A 16,549-nucleotide genomic window follows, 5' to 3' on the forward strand; every position below is an offset into this window, starting at 1 on the left:
TTTTCACTGAACATAGAATTTGTACACACATTAATTTGCCTAGCACAAAAACTTGCCGATTGAAAGACAGCAAAGTGACATAACTGCCTGTGAAAGAACCTAGCTGACTAACCCTTATTTAAGGTTTTTTTAAGTTATTGGATTATTCTGCGAGACATTCCAGACTGAGATATGTCCTTGATTTTTCTTTTACATTAATTTTACACTATTTTAAAGAACCCTTGAAACGTTTTAAAAAAATGTACAATTTTAATAAAAAGCATTTTTCAAAAAATAAATATTTGTAATCAAAAGTATAAAAATCTGGGAAAAAAAAGTGATTTCCCCCCGGGAAACATTTTAATTTTACCCAAAAAAAATTTTCAAGAAGGGGAATTTTCGACTCGGTTTTTATTGATCTGTAAAAGGGGGAAAAATGAATTCGTGCAACATCCATCAGCCTTCCTTTGGGGAAAACCCGGGTTGGGCGGTAATTAGTAGTGGGTGGTAAACAAAGATCCCCATGGGCCAGAAAAAAATAAAAAACACTGAAATGAGGGAAAGGGGCCCAAATTTTAAAAACAAAGCAAAATAAGCCTTCTTTTCATAATTTGAAATAAATTTAATTTTTTTAAGATAATGGGCTTTTATTTTTAAAAGAAGGGACGTTTCCCCGAGTTTAAAAAACGGATTGCTCATCTCTATTGCTGTTGCTGTCGGAGAAGAAACTATTACAAATTCATACAACATTTCTTCAATATCCAGGTAACCGTCTGTATATTTTAATTTATTTTATAACCTTTTTAAGCTCACCAGAGCCGAAGGCTCAGAGTGAGCTATTAGTATCAAAGGGGAATGCTCCGGCGTCCGTCGTCCGTCGTCATGCGTCAACAATCGTCTTCTACTCTGAAACTACTGGGCAGATTTACTTCAAATTTGGTCTGTAGCATCCTTGTGACAGTCACACTTGAATTTGCTCATGTCATTCCAATTGGCCCCTTTTAGGGGTCAGCAGAGCTAAAAATAGAAAAACCTTTAAACATCTTCTACAGAACTATTTGATGGATGATCACCAAACTTTGTCTGTAGCATTCTTGGGTAGTCTTTTATCAAGTTTGCTCATATTAATTTGATTGGCCCCTTTTAGGGGTCTCTAGGGCTCAAAATAGAAATACCTTTAAACATCTTCTTCTACAGAACTAATGGATGGATGATCACCAAACTTTGTCTGTAGCATTCTTGGGTAGTGTTTTATCAAGTTTGCTCATATGAATTTGATTGGCCCCTTTTAGGGGCCGCTAAAGCTAAAAATAGAATAACCTTAAAACGTCTATTTCTACAGAACTAATTGATGGATAATCACCAAATTTTGTCTGTAGCATTCTTAGGTAGTCTTTTATCAAGTTTGCTAATATTATTCTGATTGGCCCCTTTTAGGGGTCTCTAAGGCTAAAAAAAGAAAAACCTTTAAACATCTTCTCCTACAGAACTAATTGATGGATGATCACCAAACTTTGTCTGTAGCATTCTTGGATAGTGTTTTATCAAGTTTGCTCATATTATTTTGATTCGCCCCTTTTAGGGGCCGCTAAAGCTAAAAATAGAAATACTGTTAATTGTCTATCTCTAGAGAACTAGTTGATGGATGATCACCAAACTTTGTCTGTAGCATTTTTAAGTAGTCTTTTATCAAGTTTGCTAATATTATTTTGATTGGCCCCTTTTAGGGGCCGCAAAAGCTAAAAATAGAAATGCCTTTAAATGTCTATTTCTACAGAACTAATTGATGGATGATCACCAAATTTTGTCGACAGCATTCTCGGGTAGTGTTTTATCAAGTTTGCTCATATTAATTTGATTGGCCCCTTTTAGGGGCCTCTAAAGCTAAAAATAGAAATAAAGTTAAATGTCTATTTCTAGAGAACTAATTGATGGATAATCACCAAACTTTGTCTGTAGCATTTTTGGGTAGTCTTTTATCGAGTTTGCCAATATTATTTTGATTGGCCCCTTTTAGGAGCCGAAGGCTAAAAATAGAAATACCTTTAAATGTCTATTTCTACAGAACTAATTGATGGATAATCATCAAACTTTGTCTGTAGCATTCTTAGGTAGTCTTTTTATCAAGTTTGCTAATATTATTTTGATTGGCCCCTTTTAGGGGTCTCTAGGGCTAAAAATAGAAAAACCTTTAAACATCTTCTCCTACAGAACTAATTGATGGATGATCACCAAACTTTGTCTGTAGCATTCTTGGGTAGTGTTTTATCAAGTTTGCTCATATTATTTTGATTCGCCCCTTTTAGGGGCCGCTAAAGCTAAAAATAGAAATACTGTTAATTGTCTATTTCTAGAGAACTAATTGATGGATGATCACCAAACTTTGTCTGTAGCATTTTTGGGTAGTCTTTTATCAAGTTTGCTAATATTATTATACCCCCGCACAACAAAGTTGTAAGGGGGGTATACTGGAATCAGATTGTCCGTCCGGCCGTCCGGCCGTCTGGCTGTCCGGCGTCCGTCGGTTTTTTCTTGTCCGCCCAATAACTTAAGATTCCTTTGACCCACAGTCTTCATATTTGGCATGGAGGTTAGTCGTGATAAGTAGATGACCCCTAGTGATTTTGAGGTCACCAGGTCAAAGGTCAAGGTCACAGGGGCCTTGACTTCAAAAAGCTTGTCCGCCCAATAACTTAAGATTCCTTTGACCCACAGTCTTCATATTTGGCATGGAGGTTAGTCATGATAAGTAGATGACCCCTATTGACTTTGAGGTCACCAGGTCAAAGGTCAAGGTCACAGGGGCCTTGACTTCAAAAAAGCTTGTCCGCCCAATAACTTAAGATTCCTTTGACCCACAGTCTTCATATTTGGCATGGAGGTTAGTCATGATAAGTAGATGACCCCTATTGATTTTGAGGTCACCAGGTCAAAGGTCAAGGTCACAGGGGCCTTGACTTCAAAAAGCTTGTCCGCCCAATAACTTAAGATTCCTTTGACCCACAGTCTTCATATTTGGCATGGAGGTAAGTCATGATAAGTAGATGACCCCTATTGATTTTGAGGTCACCAGGTCAAAGGTCAAGGTCACAGGGGCCTTGACTTCAAAAAGCTTGTCCGCCCAATAACTTAAGATTCCTTTGACCCACAGTCTTCATATTTGGCATGGAGGTTAGTCATGATAAGTAGATGACCCCTATTGATTTTGAGGTCACCAGGTCAAAGGTCAAGGTCACAGGGGCCTTGACTTCAAAAAGCTTGTCCGCCCAATAACTTAAGATTCCTTTGACCAACAGTCTTCATATTTGGCATGGAGGTTAGTCATGATTAGTAGATGACCCCTATCGATTTTGAGGTCACCAGGTCAAAGGTCAAGGTCACAGGGGCCTTGACTTCAAAAAGCTTGTCCGCCCAATAACTTAAGATTCCTTTGACCCACAGTCTTCATATTTGGCATGGAGGTTAGTAATGATAAGTAGATGACCCCTATCGATTTTGAGGTCACCAGGTCAAAGGTCAAGGTCACAGGGGCCTTGACTTCAAAAAGCTTGTCCGCCCAATAACTTAAGATTCCTTTGACCCACAGTCTTCATATTTGGCATGGAGGTTAGTCATGATAAGTAGATGACCCCTATTGATTTTGAGGTCACCAGGTAAAAGGTCAAGGTCACAGGGGCCTTGACTTCAAAAAGCTTGTCCGCCCAATAACTTAAGATTCCTTTGACCCACAGTCTTCATATTTGGCATGGAGGTTAGTCATGATAAGTAGATGACCCCTATCGATTTTGAGGTCAAAGGTCAAGGTCACAGGGGCCTTGACTTCAAAAAGCTTGTCCGCCAATAACTTAAGATTCCTTTGACCCACAGTCTTCATATTTGGCATGGAGGTTAGTCATGATTAGTAGATGACCCCTATCGATTTTGAGGTCACCCAGGTCAAAGGTCAAGGTCACAGGGGCCTTGACTTCAAAAAGCTTGTCCGCCCAATAACTTAAGATTCCTTTGACCCACAGTCTTCATATTTGGCATGGAGGTTAGTAATGATAAGTAGATGACCCCTATCGATTTTGAGGTCGCCAGGTCAAAGGTCAAAGGTCACAGGGGCCTTGACTTCAAAAAGCTTGTCCGCCCAATAACTTAAGATTTCTTTGACCCACAGTCTTCATATTTGGCATGAAGGTTAGTCGTGATTAGTAGATGACCCCTATTGATTTTGAGGTCACCAGGTCAAAGGTCAAGGTCACAGGGGCCTTGACTTCAAAAAGCTTGTCCGCCCAAAAACTTAAGGTTCCTATGACCCACAGTCTTCATATTTGGCATGGAGGTTAGTCATGATTAGTTAATGATCCGTATTGATTTTGAGGTCACTGGGTCAAAGGTCAAGGTCACAGGGACCTTGTCAAAATAAAGCTTTTCCCCAATGCCTGTCCAGAGTGTATTGATTTTGACATTTTCACATTTGAAGCATGTAGAATACATAACTTAGCAATGCACTGGCTTAGTCACCTCAGATTTGGCAGGGTGGTTGTCCTTGTGTTCTAAATGGCCACTGTTGATTCTGACAAAGTGGTATGCGGGGGTATTCACGCCATGATAGAGGCAGTTCTAGTTTTGATTGGCCCCTTTAAGGGACCGCAAAAGCTAAAAATAGAAATACCTTTAAATGTCTATTTCTACAGAACTAATTGATGGATGATCACCAAATTTTGTCGACAGCATTCTCGGGTAGTGTTTTATCAAGTTTGCTCATATTGATTTGATTGGCCCCTTGTAGGGGCCTCTAAAGCTAAAAATAGAAATAAAGTTAAATGTCTATTTCTAGAGAACTATTTGATGGATGATCACCAAACTTTGTCTGTAGCATTTTTAGGTAGTCTTTTATCGAGTTTGCCAATATTAGGTTGATTTGCCCCTTTTAGGGGCCGCAAAAGCTAAAAATAGAAATACCTTTAAATCCATTTCTACAGAACTAATTGATGGATGATACCAAACTTTGTCTGTAGCATTCTTGGGTAATCTTTTATCAAGTTTGCTCACATTAATTTGATTGGCCCCTTTTAAGGGTCTCTAGGGCTAAAAATAGAAAAACCTTTAAACATATCCTACTTCAGAATAAATTGATGGATGATCAACAAACTTGTCTGTAGCATTCTTGGGTACTCTTTTATCAAGTTTGCTTATATTAATTTGATTAGCCCCTTTTAGGGACCACTAAAGCTAAAAATAGAAAAAAAAACCTTCTAACATCATTTCCTACTGAAATAATTGATAGATGATCACCAAACTTTGTAGCATTCTTAGGTAGTCTTTTATCAAGTTTGCTAATATTAATTTAATTAGCCCTGTTTAAGTTAAAGCTTAAATGTCCCAGGTCATGGCATTTCTTCAAATTATTGTTTAAACATATTCTCAAGTTTAATATGAGAATATATTGACATTCCAACACTGAAAAGCAGTTGTTGCTGGTTAGCGACTCAGGGCCATCATGGCCCTCTTGTTTGACATTTTCGGTTTGTTTGTCGTTTTAAATTAAAGTTTTTTTCTTAACACTGCACCTACAGTTTATTCTGACAACAGGTACATGTACTCGTAAACATACACAATTTTGTTTTAGTGGCCAGAAATAAGCCAGTGTTTGGTATGAAGGGAGTTTTAATCTTCTGTTGGATGTCATTGATTAAAAGAAAAGGTTTACTGGTCACATAAACCCTTTGATAGTTTCCTACAGCTCATCTCGTTTCCATTTGAAATAAAATTGTTAAGTGGTTTAATTGTCTTCATGCAAGTTTTCTTTTATATTTAGGGATGTTGACTATATACAAATAATGGCGTATGATTTTCATGGACCCTGGAGTCATGTTACAAGTTTCTCTGCACCACTTTTTTCACGAATATCAAATCCCAGATTTAACACACAACTTAGTCAAGTAAGTTCTTATATTGCAGTTATAATTCAAGCACAGTGTCTGCTGCTTGCAAGTATTATGATATATTTTTTATGACCCACCAAGATTACTGATTCAAATACTTCAAATGTTTAGGTGCCGACACAAAAAAGAAAATATCTTAAATGATCATTCTTTGTCAAAATTTCTATCATCGACAACAACACAAATGTTTCTCTACAAATAAAACAACAATGTGGAGCAAGGCAACGATATACTAACCTGTTTGTTAGGACGGGGCATACACATTGTAGGTAGAGTCACGAACGTGGCATGGTTGTTGATTTATACAACCGTGTTGATGACGAAGTTGTACCTTTTAGCGATGAGTTTGATAAAATGGCAGCTTGATGTTGGCAGGGTGATGAAGTATTTTCGTTTCCCTAAGTTTACACACATATACTTATATCAAATATTCCATTAGGGATAAAGATGAATTAAGGTGGCATGTTATCTTGAAAAAATATAAGCAAGATTTATATATGATATTTTAGGCGTGGGCAGTAGACAGATGGATATCAGGAGGGGCTCCACGTAACAAGCTGATCATGGGTCTTACAAGCACGGCCACATCATTTACACTCAGTAATAGAACCCTAAATGATGTAGGATCCCCGGTGGATGGTCCAGGGAAAGCAGGGCCATACCTAGCCAATAAAGGACATGTGACCTATTATAGGGTATTAAAGTTCATCAGAAAACATGCATTTGTTGTTATTATTACTACAAATTGATGCAATTTGAAAGTTTTATTATGTTTTGATCTTGATATTCTCTTTCACGAAGGGAAAGTTTGTTTCAAATAACTTTATTGTTGTACAGAAATAGTTAAATTAAGCAATACATAGGGCATCTCTGATCTTTGTCTTCTAGAATCTAATAATAACTCTATACACTACTATACATTTTCTATTAATAAATCATTGGCAGCAATTATCAACGAACACAAAAAATGAAACGATATTCATAATTGCGGATATATCAAGACAATAACTAATTTAGAAACTAATGAACGAAACAATTCTTTACAAAGTTGTTGATAAAAGTATATAAATATCGTATCAGGCAGTCAATTCTTGCTAATGTCAAACATCAACCTTTTATACATTAAAGGTGTGTGAAATGATAAAGAATAATGCAATTCAGCGATGGGACTATGAACAAAAGATGGCATACGCATATTTAGATGACCAGTGGGTGGGGTATGGCAACCAAACAAGTATGAAAGAAAAAGTACGTATGATCGATACAGAAGATATAAATTATCGTGTTTGGAAGACAATTTAATAAATGTTTTATTGATAAACTCACTCAATTTGTCGTTCTGTCGTGTTGGTGCTGCGACATGGTGTATAGTATATAATTACATGACTGACAATCATTAAATAAACAGAGACGTAATGTTTGCTTAGCCTTGACTTATAAGTAACTTATGGATACATATAATTTATCGTCCCACAGTTAATTTAGTTGTATATGGTTATCAAAGACTACACAGATTTATTCATAGGTAAACGCATCTAAATACTTACAAGATTCTATTTATAATTGCCTCAAAAATAAACTATGACACTTGATTTCAGGTGAGGTTTGCTTACAGTCGAGGTATTGCCGGTGTCATGTTTTGGACACTTGACCAAGACGATTTTCTCGGACATTACTGCAATAAGGGAGAATACCCTCTTCTTACCGCAATATATAACGCTATAAATGAACTAGCACCAACACAGAGTCAATTTGTGGATGACGTCAGCACGAGTACCACACATTCTACAACGCCAATAGATTTCAGTCTTCATCATCGCACCAACAAAAACGGAATAAACTTTTATAAAATGGTTGACAATGGATCAGGGATTTTAGGATTCAGTCATGTGTTGCTATTATTTTGTTTAAAACTGTTTTTGTTGTCATGGTTAAATAAATAGACTGTCAGTCAAACAGCCAAATAAGGTATTCCGCTAGATATTTTCATATAGGTACTTATATCAGTTATTGATCATGTCAAAAACAAAAATGCTACCATTTAGCTGGTATATCTTGTAGATATAATGATGTATTCATTCTAAATTCTATTTTACATTACCAATTTTTGGTCAAAAAGTTTTATGTTTGTTTTCTCCGTCATATGACTAACTAGTATATGTTTATTTGACTATTTGAGCCGGGGGCTTTTTCATCTTTTCCTAACATAATTGTCTATGATGGAATTGTTAGAACGTGATAGAAGTAAGACATCATTGAATGCTGGATATTCTTATCTGATGTATATGCGTGAATGACGTTAAAAGTTTGATCTTTGTAGTTCAGGTTCATTCTGCTTTAAATAATTCTGCTTTAATTGTTATTTTTAGACTTGAGTGAATGCTAGTGAGTTTTAAAGTTTCTATTCATTGTACCCTGAGAATTTCATTGAATTCAAAGAGACATTGCATTACTATAAGTTATTAATTTTAAGAAAAATAAAAAATATATATGGTATATAATATAAAAGCATTGTATATTGAGAGTGTGCTTATTACTGGTAAATGATAACGTAAACACGTAAAGTAACACAAATTTATACTGTTTTTTTAATAACATTTATTTATAAAAATCCTTTTACAATTATTTATAGTATAAATTCGAATTATATAAGTCAATCCTGTGCTGAAGATAATTTTGCGTACCTTGGTTTAATATGATAAAAGGATTACATTTTATCCATATTATGATAATTTCCTTATTAACTTAAACTGACTTATCATACTAGAACATACAAATAATATACAACATAATAACACGTGGTAAAATTGTGGACAAGTTACTGTTACATATATTACAATTATTTATCATGATACATTGTAAGTAAGACGACTATTTAGTGTTGACGTTTTATCAGAGTAAATGATTGATTGGGTTGTACGTCACATCGACACAGTATAGGTCATATCGCGACGTTCCAGCTTTACTGGTGGAGGAAGACCTCAGGTGCCCCTCCGTGCATTATTTTCAGGCACGAGCGGGCACCTGAGTAGAACCACCGACGTTCCGTATCAGAGTAAAAACATAGGCAGTAAATCATCATTTTATATTGAATTCAGAATGTTTCATTGTCTTGTATAATACTGGAATGGTCGATCTCCTTATTAAAAGTATCATGCTTTACGATTTTGACCGGATCCACCAGCTTATCATATGTCATAATGCTTAATGTATCACTTCTTAATATATCAAAAATACAGTTTATTCTTCTTTAAAAAAAAAACAACAACAAAACACAATTGACAAAAAAGACAATGTCTCTATGGCATTTGACTGATACAGTAGGACGACCTCCAACATATCGGCCAGTCAATATAGAACCGTTCATATTTTGTAAAATATAACAATGTAGAATTCGAAATTATTTTCTTGAACGTTGAGTCAGTTGTTATTATATACATTCATCTATGTTACTATATTTGTATTTCAAAAGCACCTTATGTCATGTCACTTGAACGTTATTTAATAGATCAAATAAGGGAATCCTTAACAAATGACATAAAGGACAATGCTGTAAATTTTTCAGGCTCCCATGGATTGAGCCTATTCGAGAGCGAAAGTTGCTAATGCAAGATACCGCTCAATCAGAATTCGACATTTACACATGATAATTATAAACATCCGCAGATTTTTTTTAAAATGCACTTAAAATGCTTATGAAATATACAAAACCAGCTCTGTTCTTCTGATTCAAAACAATTTCAGAAAATCTTTTTGAAAATGGGCAATTAGTCATTTATCTATTTAATATCTTACAGTTATTATACTAATGAATATTTTACCACGGACATTTAACACTTCATTTAACTTGAAAGCAATGAAGCTCATTTCCAACCGCTGCGATCAGTTTACATTTTTTTCTATCAAAACACACAGCTCTCGGATTCTTTAACTTATACTCGTCTGAGATAATTTTTCCGAGTAACTTCCCATCAGGTGAAAGCTGCACAACATTATGTGAAGAAAAACCACTCACAATCACATTTCCAGTACCGTCTGTACAAATTCCCCAGGGACTTTTAAGCTCCTGTCCGTTATATTTCCACAACACGGTGCCATCTCTATCTATAGTTATTACACCTCTGTGAGCATCAACTATGTGTATCATTTTCCCATCATCACTCACGCATAGCTCACGTACACGTCCAAACATTTTGTTCCCTGTCTTTTCTGTCTTAATAACTTTTAAACATTGTCTATTCATCGTATAGATATAAACCTGGTCATTATCATTCCCAATCACCAATCGTCCGTCAATAACAGCTAAGCCTCTACACTCGTGATCAAATTTCAGAGAACGCGTTTTGGTGAGATGATTCTCTGTTGCAACAAACTGCACTGTTTTAATAATACTAAGGCTTACTGCAGCTTCTGAATTACTTATTTTGCAAACAGATGAAGGGCTACCAGACATTTCCAATGAATCTTTAACTTTGAAGTTCCCACTATCAACTAACTTCAAGTTTGTGTTTGATAGATCTGTAATCAAAATATTGCCCTTGTCAAGCACGCAGCTCGACCAAATGCTACATTCAAGTTCATCATCAATCATTTTCACATTCACGGTTGTTCTGTTTGAAATTTTGTAAAGTTCATGCTTCATGGTTGCACATTTTGCCAACATGTCTAGTTTCTTTAAGAAATGTGATATTTCTAAGTTCCTTTCCAAAGTGAGTCTTAACCTTCCTTGATTTGGTAATAGGGTTATATCTTTAACACTGTCTGATAATAAACACCTAGACATCTTTACGTTAACAAAGGTTTGAGACTGATTATTCTGTGACGTTACTATATCAGCTTTTCGGGAAGCAAGTTTTTCTATGCATTCCTGCATCTGAGTTACACTTTTGCGGTAATCTTCATCTAGCTTTCTAAACGTCACATCAAGTTCAGTGATAGAGGCCTGTTCAAGTTTGTCTAAAATTTCGTTTAACTTTTTCCTATACTGTTTTATATCTTCTAGATGTGTTTCTCTAGCTTTCTTATTATTTTCAATTTCTTGCTGTTTCTTCTCTAAGACAAAACCAATTTCATTAATTGCTCTTTCCAATTCTGCCTCTATTCTGCTACCATCATCTGTCAGATTGTTTGTCTGGATATATTCAGGAATGTAGTGGATATCCTGGCATAACCTGTATTTCAAATAACAGTATGATAAATTATTACAAATGTAAAATTACGATTGTGTTCCCGAAAGTAGCTCATTACCATATATACAGTATTCAAAGTACTGCAATTATAAGTTAAAATAAAAATGTTATTACCACAAAAACAGTTATTTTAAGTACTGCATTTACATCTATAATAAAAATGTTATCACTTGTTTAAAACAAGACAGAGGACAGCGCACCCAACTTTTCACAATGCTGGATAGTGCATAAAAGCAACATAGAAACGAGAACATATAATACTTTACAAACGTGCTTTATCAGACTTACGTGCACATGATAGTCAACAAATACTTATAATAATAATAATAATAATAATAATAATAATAATAATAATAAAGACTTTATTTAACGAGAGAACTCATTTGAACAAACATATCAATCTTCCATGAGACCCTCAACAAGGAACAATATAAATTTAACATATTCAAACTAGTAAAATACATAAATGTAAATACATTCAGGAGATTATCAATTTGAATACACCATGCAGTGTGTGATAATATCTCAAGTATAAGGTTTTAAAATGGTTAACAGATGTAGCAGACTTAATATAACCAGGAAGGCCGTTCCAAATACAAGATTCAGAATAATCAAAAGACTTACGAACTTGTTCAATATTTGGTCTAGGGGTATAAAGTTAAAAATCAGAACGCAAAATGCAAGTATGAACATCTGACGATAAAATGAAATTATTCAATGAATAGGAAGACGCCTTATTATTCTTTATTTTAAACATCATAATAGCTTTTTGAAAAACAACCCTCTAAGAAAAGGTATACATTTGTAGGCAGGGGGGGGGGGGATTCTGAAAGCCAATTTTGCTTTTTCCTTACTATTTTGCTTGTTTGGCTTAGAATAGATGCCTTTTTCTTAAAAAACCCGTTTAAGGTATTCACTTTAAACTTACTCCACCTACAAATGTATTTTAAATTTGAAAGTAAACAAGTACTCAAAGTTTTTAGAAGTGAATACCTTTGATGCTTTTTGAGGAATGTAAAAAGTTAATCAAGAAAGTCAGAAGGGGGGAATAAATGAGATAACCGAAAAAAAAATAAATTAAAAATTATAGCATTCCAATTTAAAAACTGAAAAAGAATTCCAAGTTTGAAGTAATTAACTATGGCAGTTTTTATAGAAATTGACACAAGACTTTAAAAAAATATGTCAAAAAGGGGACATAGCTTTGCAAAAATGAATTTCATGTTTATCAGTCCTTCTGAAATGGTGTCATATTTTGATAATGTACATGTATATCAAGTTTAAAAGTGAATTACTTTGATAGTTACTGAGAAATGAATCTTAACAAAAAAGTTAAAAAGGGTTAAAAGGGGGCATATGTTTGAAAAAAATCTAATATTAAAAACTGTGCATAGGTTTGCAAAAAAAAGGTTATCTTATGTTGTATACAGAGGATATTAAAGAAGTGTAGATTTAATACTTTATTGAACAAGTTGGGAAAAAACATATTAAGCTAGCCTTTGACTTTCACCTGTTCACTCACTAAAGACCGTTGGACTGGCTTAATGTCGCTTTAAATAATGGTAACCAATGTTTTTGATTTGGAGCACATTTGGTTGACAAGAAAAGTTGAAATACATCTATCACTCATGTACATTTAAATGTCTGTGTGAACAGTCTAGTTGTACATCAAAAGTTCACACCTACCAACATATTTGGGGAGGTTGGAGAGGAGGGGAGTGGGATTGGGCTCAAGAGCTCTGACATTCCTTGACGTTCAGGTTTGGTAATTGGTGCCAACGATTGCCAATATATTCTTCTATTAGAACGTGTAAATTGAACTCACATAAAGTATCATGAAAAACTTAAACAACATTTACCCCCCCCCCCCCCGAAAAAATGATAATAATATAATATCTTATAAAAAAAACAAACAAAAAACGCAACAACAACACAAAACCGAATCACCAAACTATGAAATCGTTCACCTAAAGTAGTCACAATATGCTAAAGAACAAAGTAGATATCTTAAATTACATATTTTTGTTTAGGGTAAGTATTAAGATTCGCAGTTTAAAAAACGTATTTAAAATGAACCAGATGGATTAAAAAATAATATGAAGTATTTTTTATTTGCGTCATTTTCATTTTCATCCGGATATCACAACAATAAATAAACGGAACACAAACGAATGATTTTTTAATAGCAACATGTGCATGATTTGCTTCAATTTTTATTCTTCATCAAGTCAACGTACGGACTCTATCTTTATTGTACTCTATGTACATTTATTTCTAATTGATATCGCACTTTACTAAAACTTACACATTTACAACTTGGTTATGAATAACTTTATGAATAACAATCGCGATGTTTCAATTGCTAGAACTAATTGGGGCAAAATCAAAAAGTTTTTAATCGACTACCCTTCGTGACCGACTACCCGCCGTGATTTTAATAAAAATTATATAATATAATTTTAACACACGCACGAACGCACACACACAGGCGCGTGCGCGCACACACACGCGCGCGCACGCACCAACGCACACACAAACATACACACACACACACACACTAATCAAATCAATATTAAAATTTTGCTTAAACTTTAAAAAAAATCTTCAACTGTGTATATAAATTACTACTTTATATGAAGAACTACAGTTTGATTTGATTTATATTCGGTTTAAACCCACTATGGTTTATCTTTATTGCACTGTATATGCAATATCTCAGTAATAGAAAGAGCATCGAAACACGAGGCTACTAGTATCTGATTTGTACGAGGGGGCGTAGCCCCCGAGTATTAATCAGATTGCCGAGTGTTTTGGTGTTCTTTTTCTTTTGTATCATAGTCAAACATAAAAGCACGTTCCCTGTTGTCACAATATGAAACCCCGGCAAAAATGAACCAATGAACAAACATCTGAATATGACATTTCTGTCGCTTTCCCTTTCTCTGCCGTCACAATATGTAAACCCCAGCAAAAATGAGCCAATCAATGGGCATGCTCTGGAGTGCGGGTAACTAATACCCGCACTCCAGTTAACGCACTGTGCATGTATATGTATACGATTTATCCCTGACACATTTTCAACAAAAAGGTCCCCAAACTATGATACAATTTATTTTATATCTCTTCCATAAACATGTGTACGAAAGCCTAATAGTGTCAAATGAAATAAAAAATAAAAATGCAATGGCGTTATAACGCGAATAAAGGCATTTTTACGCGAATCAAAAGGCGTAAGAACGCGAATAAAGGCGTAGCAACGCAAATCAAAAGGCGTAAGAACGCAAATAAAGGCGTAGCAACGCGAATCAAAAGGCGTAATAACGCGAATAAAGGCGTTATTACGCGAATCAAAAGGCGTAGTAACGCCTTTATTCGCGTTATAACGCGAATCAAAAGGCGTAGTAATGCGAATAAAGGCGTTATAACGCGAATAAAAAGGCGTTATAACGCGAATAAAGGCGTAATAACGCGAATCAAAAGGCGTAATAACGCGAATAAAGGCGTAATAACGCGAATCAAAAGGCGTAATAACGCGAATAAAGGCGTTATTACGCGAATCAAAAGGCGTATTAACGCCTTTATTCGCGTTATAACGCGAATCAAAAGGCGTAGTAACGCGAATAAAGGCGTTATAACGCGAATAAAAAGGCGTAATAGTACGCCTTTTGATTCGCGTAATTACGCCTATTGTTTCGCGTTATTACGCGAATAAAGGCGTTAATACGCTTTTCAATTCGCGTTATTACGCCTTCTGGTTCGCGTTACTACGCCTTTATTCGCGTTATAACGCCTTTGTTTCGCGTTATAACGCCTTTATTCGCGTTGCTATGCCTTTTTTCGCGTAATTACGCCTTTTGATTCGCGTTATTACGCCTTTTGATTCGCGTTATTACGCCTTTTGATTCGCGTTATAACGCCTTTATTCGCGTTGCTATGCCTTTTTTCACGTAATTACGCCTTTTGATTCGCGTTATTACGCCTTTTGATTCGCGTTATTACGCCTTTTGATTCGCGTTATAACGCCTTTATTCGCGTTGCTACGCCTTTTTTCGCGTAATTACGCCTTTTGATTTGCGTAATAACGCCTTTATTCGCGTTGTTACGCCTTTTTTCGCGTTGCTACGCCTTTGGATTCGCGTTGCTACGCCTTTTGGTTTGCGTTACTACGCCTTTATTCGCGTTATAACGCCTTTATTCGCGTTGCTACGCCTTTTTTCGCGTAATTACGCCTTTTGATTCGCGTTATTACGCCTTTTGATTCGAGTAATTACGCCTTTTGATTCGCGTTGCTACGCCTTTTGATTCGCGTTATAACGCCTTTATTCACGTTGCTACGCCTTTTTTCGCGTTGCTACGCCTTTCGATTCGCGTTGCTACGCCTTTTGGTTCGCGTTACTACGCCTTTATTCGCGTAATAACGCCTTTGTTTCGCGTTATAACGCCTTTATTCGCGTTGCTACGCCTTTTTTCGCGTAATTACGCCTTTTGATTCGCGTAATTACGCCTTTTGATTCGCGTTATTACGCCTTTTGATTCGCGTTACTACGCCTTTATTCGCGTTATAACGCCTTTGTTTCGCGTTATAACGCCTTTATTCGCGTTGCTACGCCTTTTTTCGCGTAATTACGCCTTTTGATTCGCGTAATTACGCCTTTTGATTCGCGTTACTACGCCTTTATTCGCGTTATAACGCCTTTGCATTTTTATTTTTTATTTCATTTGACACTATTAGGCTTTCGTACATGTGTATATCTTAAGGAATGTTTCAAGATTACACATGTTTCGTCTTAAAAGCGAAAGTAGACTCACCTATGCGTGATCGTAAAGCATACATGACATCCGACGGCGTCGTGATCAGCACAGTACATGTCTACAAGTTTTAGAGAATGAAGCTTACATCTCTCTGTCGGCACCGACGGTAAATCTTTGCTACCTGATCCACTTTGACCAAACTTTGACTGTCCTACTAATGTATGACCAGCTAAAACAGAGAAACTGTTGTGATTGTCTACACAATTCTCACACAGATATTCCTGACAGTCAACACAGTATTTGACAGCCTCACTGTTCTTGTCTTTCTTGTTACATGGTGTGCATGAAAAGTCAAAAAGTTCATCTGAAGATCGAGGTGTACACCCTTCGGTCGCCATCTTAAAGATGAGACAACTTGTATTCAGCGCATTAATCTCCCTTGTATCACTGTACATGTTTTATCTGTGTAAAACGAAAATGAATTCATAAATCGATCATTCAAAGAAATTTGATATAAATATACAGTATACATACATAGATAAAAAATACAAGAAATTTTATTTTAAGTCGGTTTACATATTACAAGGAACAAAATAAATAAATAAATAAATTGACTTACTTAAAAAAAGTACATAAGAATTTATGATAGAACTAAACCTGTATGAAATAAAAAGACAAGAAAAAAGATAAAATAAATAC

At 35.5% G+C, this 16,549-nt stretch overlaps 2 protein-coding genes across 2 annotated transcripts; one reads left to right on the forward strand and one right to left on the reverse strand.

The window, feature by feature from the left end:
• Nucleotides 1–665: 665 nt before the first annotated feature.
• Nucleotides 666–7,880, forward strand: LOC132758986 (acidic mammalian chitinase-like). Its single transcript, XM_060750706.1, has 5 exons — nucleotides 666–744; nucleotides 5,783–5,906; nucleotides 6,419–6,604; nucleotides 7,038–7,157; nucleotides 7,508–7,880. Exons 2-5 carry the CDS (start codon nucleotides 5,805–5,807, stop codon nucleotides 7,850–7,852), a joined length of 753 nt encoding a protein of 250 aa, XP_060606689.1. The 5' UTR covers nucleotides 666–744; nucleotides 5,783–5,804; the 3' UTR covers nucleotides 7,853–7,880.
• An 833-nt stretch (nucleotides 7,881–8,713) lies between these two features.
• LOC132758985 (E3 ubiquitin-protein ligase TRIM71-like) lies at nucleotides 8,714–16,260 on the reverse strand. Its single transcript, XM_060750705.1, has 2 exons — nucleotides 15,908–16,260; nucleotides 8,714–11,080 (listed from the first exon to the last, which is right to left on the reverse strand). The coding sequence occupies exons 1-2, from the start codon at nucleotides 16,246–16,248 to the stop codon at nucleotides 9,748–9,750; spliced, it is 1,674 nt and encodes a 557-aa protein (XP_060606688.1). The 5' UTR covers nucleotides 16,249–16,260; the 3' UTR covers nucleotides 8,714–9,747.
• Between the last annotated feature and the right edge of the window lie 289 nt (nucleotides 16,261–16,549).

Source organism: Ruditapes philippinarum, unplaced genomic scaffold, assembly GCF_026571515.1.
Source record: "Ruditapes philippinarum isolate M1 unplaced genomic scaffold, ASM2657151v2 ctg934_1_1_1_1, whole genome shotgun sequence".
Taxonomy (NCBI): domain Eukaryota; kingdom Metazoa; phylum Mollusca; class Bivalvia; order Venerida; family Veneridae; genus Ruditapes; species Ruditapes philippinarum.

Bases quoted from the DNA above. Each gene is read 5' to 3' on its own strand.
- LOC132758986 (XM_060750706.1), top strand. From the start codon at position 5,805: ATGGCGTATGATTTTCATGGACCCTGGAGTCATGTTACAAGTTTCTCT. The intron at 6,605-7,037 runs GTATTAAAGTTC...TATACATTAAAG, and splicing joins GACATGTGACCTATTATAGG to GTGTGTGAAATGATAAAGAA. The intron at 7,158-7,507 runs GTACGTATGATC...ACTTGATTTCAG, and splicing joins AAACAAGTATGAAAGAAAAA to GTGAGGTTTGCTTACAGTCG.
- LOC132758985 (XM_060750705.1), bottom strand. From the start codon at position 16,248: ATGGCGACCGAAGGGTGTACACCTCGATCTTCAGATGAACTTTTTGAC. The intron at 11,081-15,907 runs GTGAGTCTACTT...TTTGAAATACAG, and splicing joins TGCTTTACGATCACGCATAG to GTTATGCCAGGATATCCACT.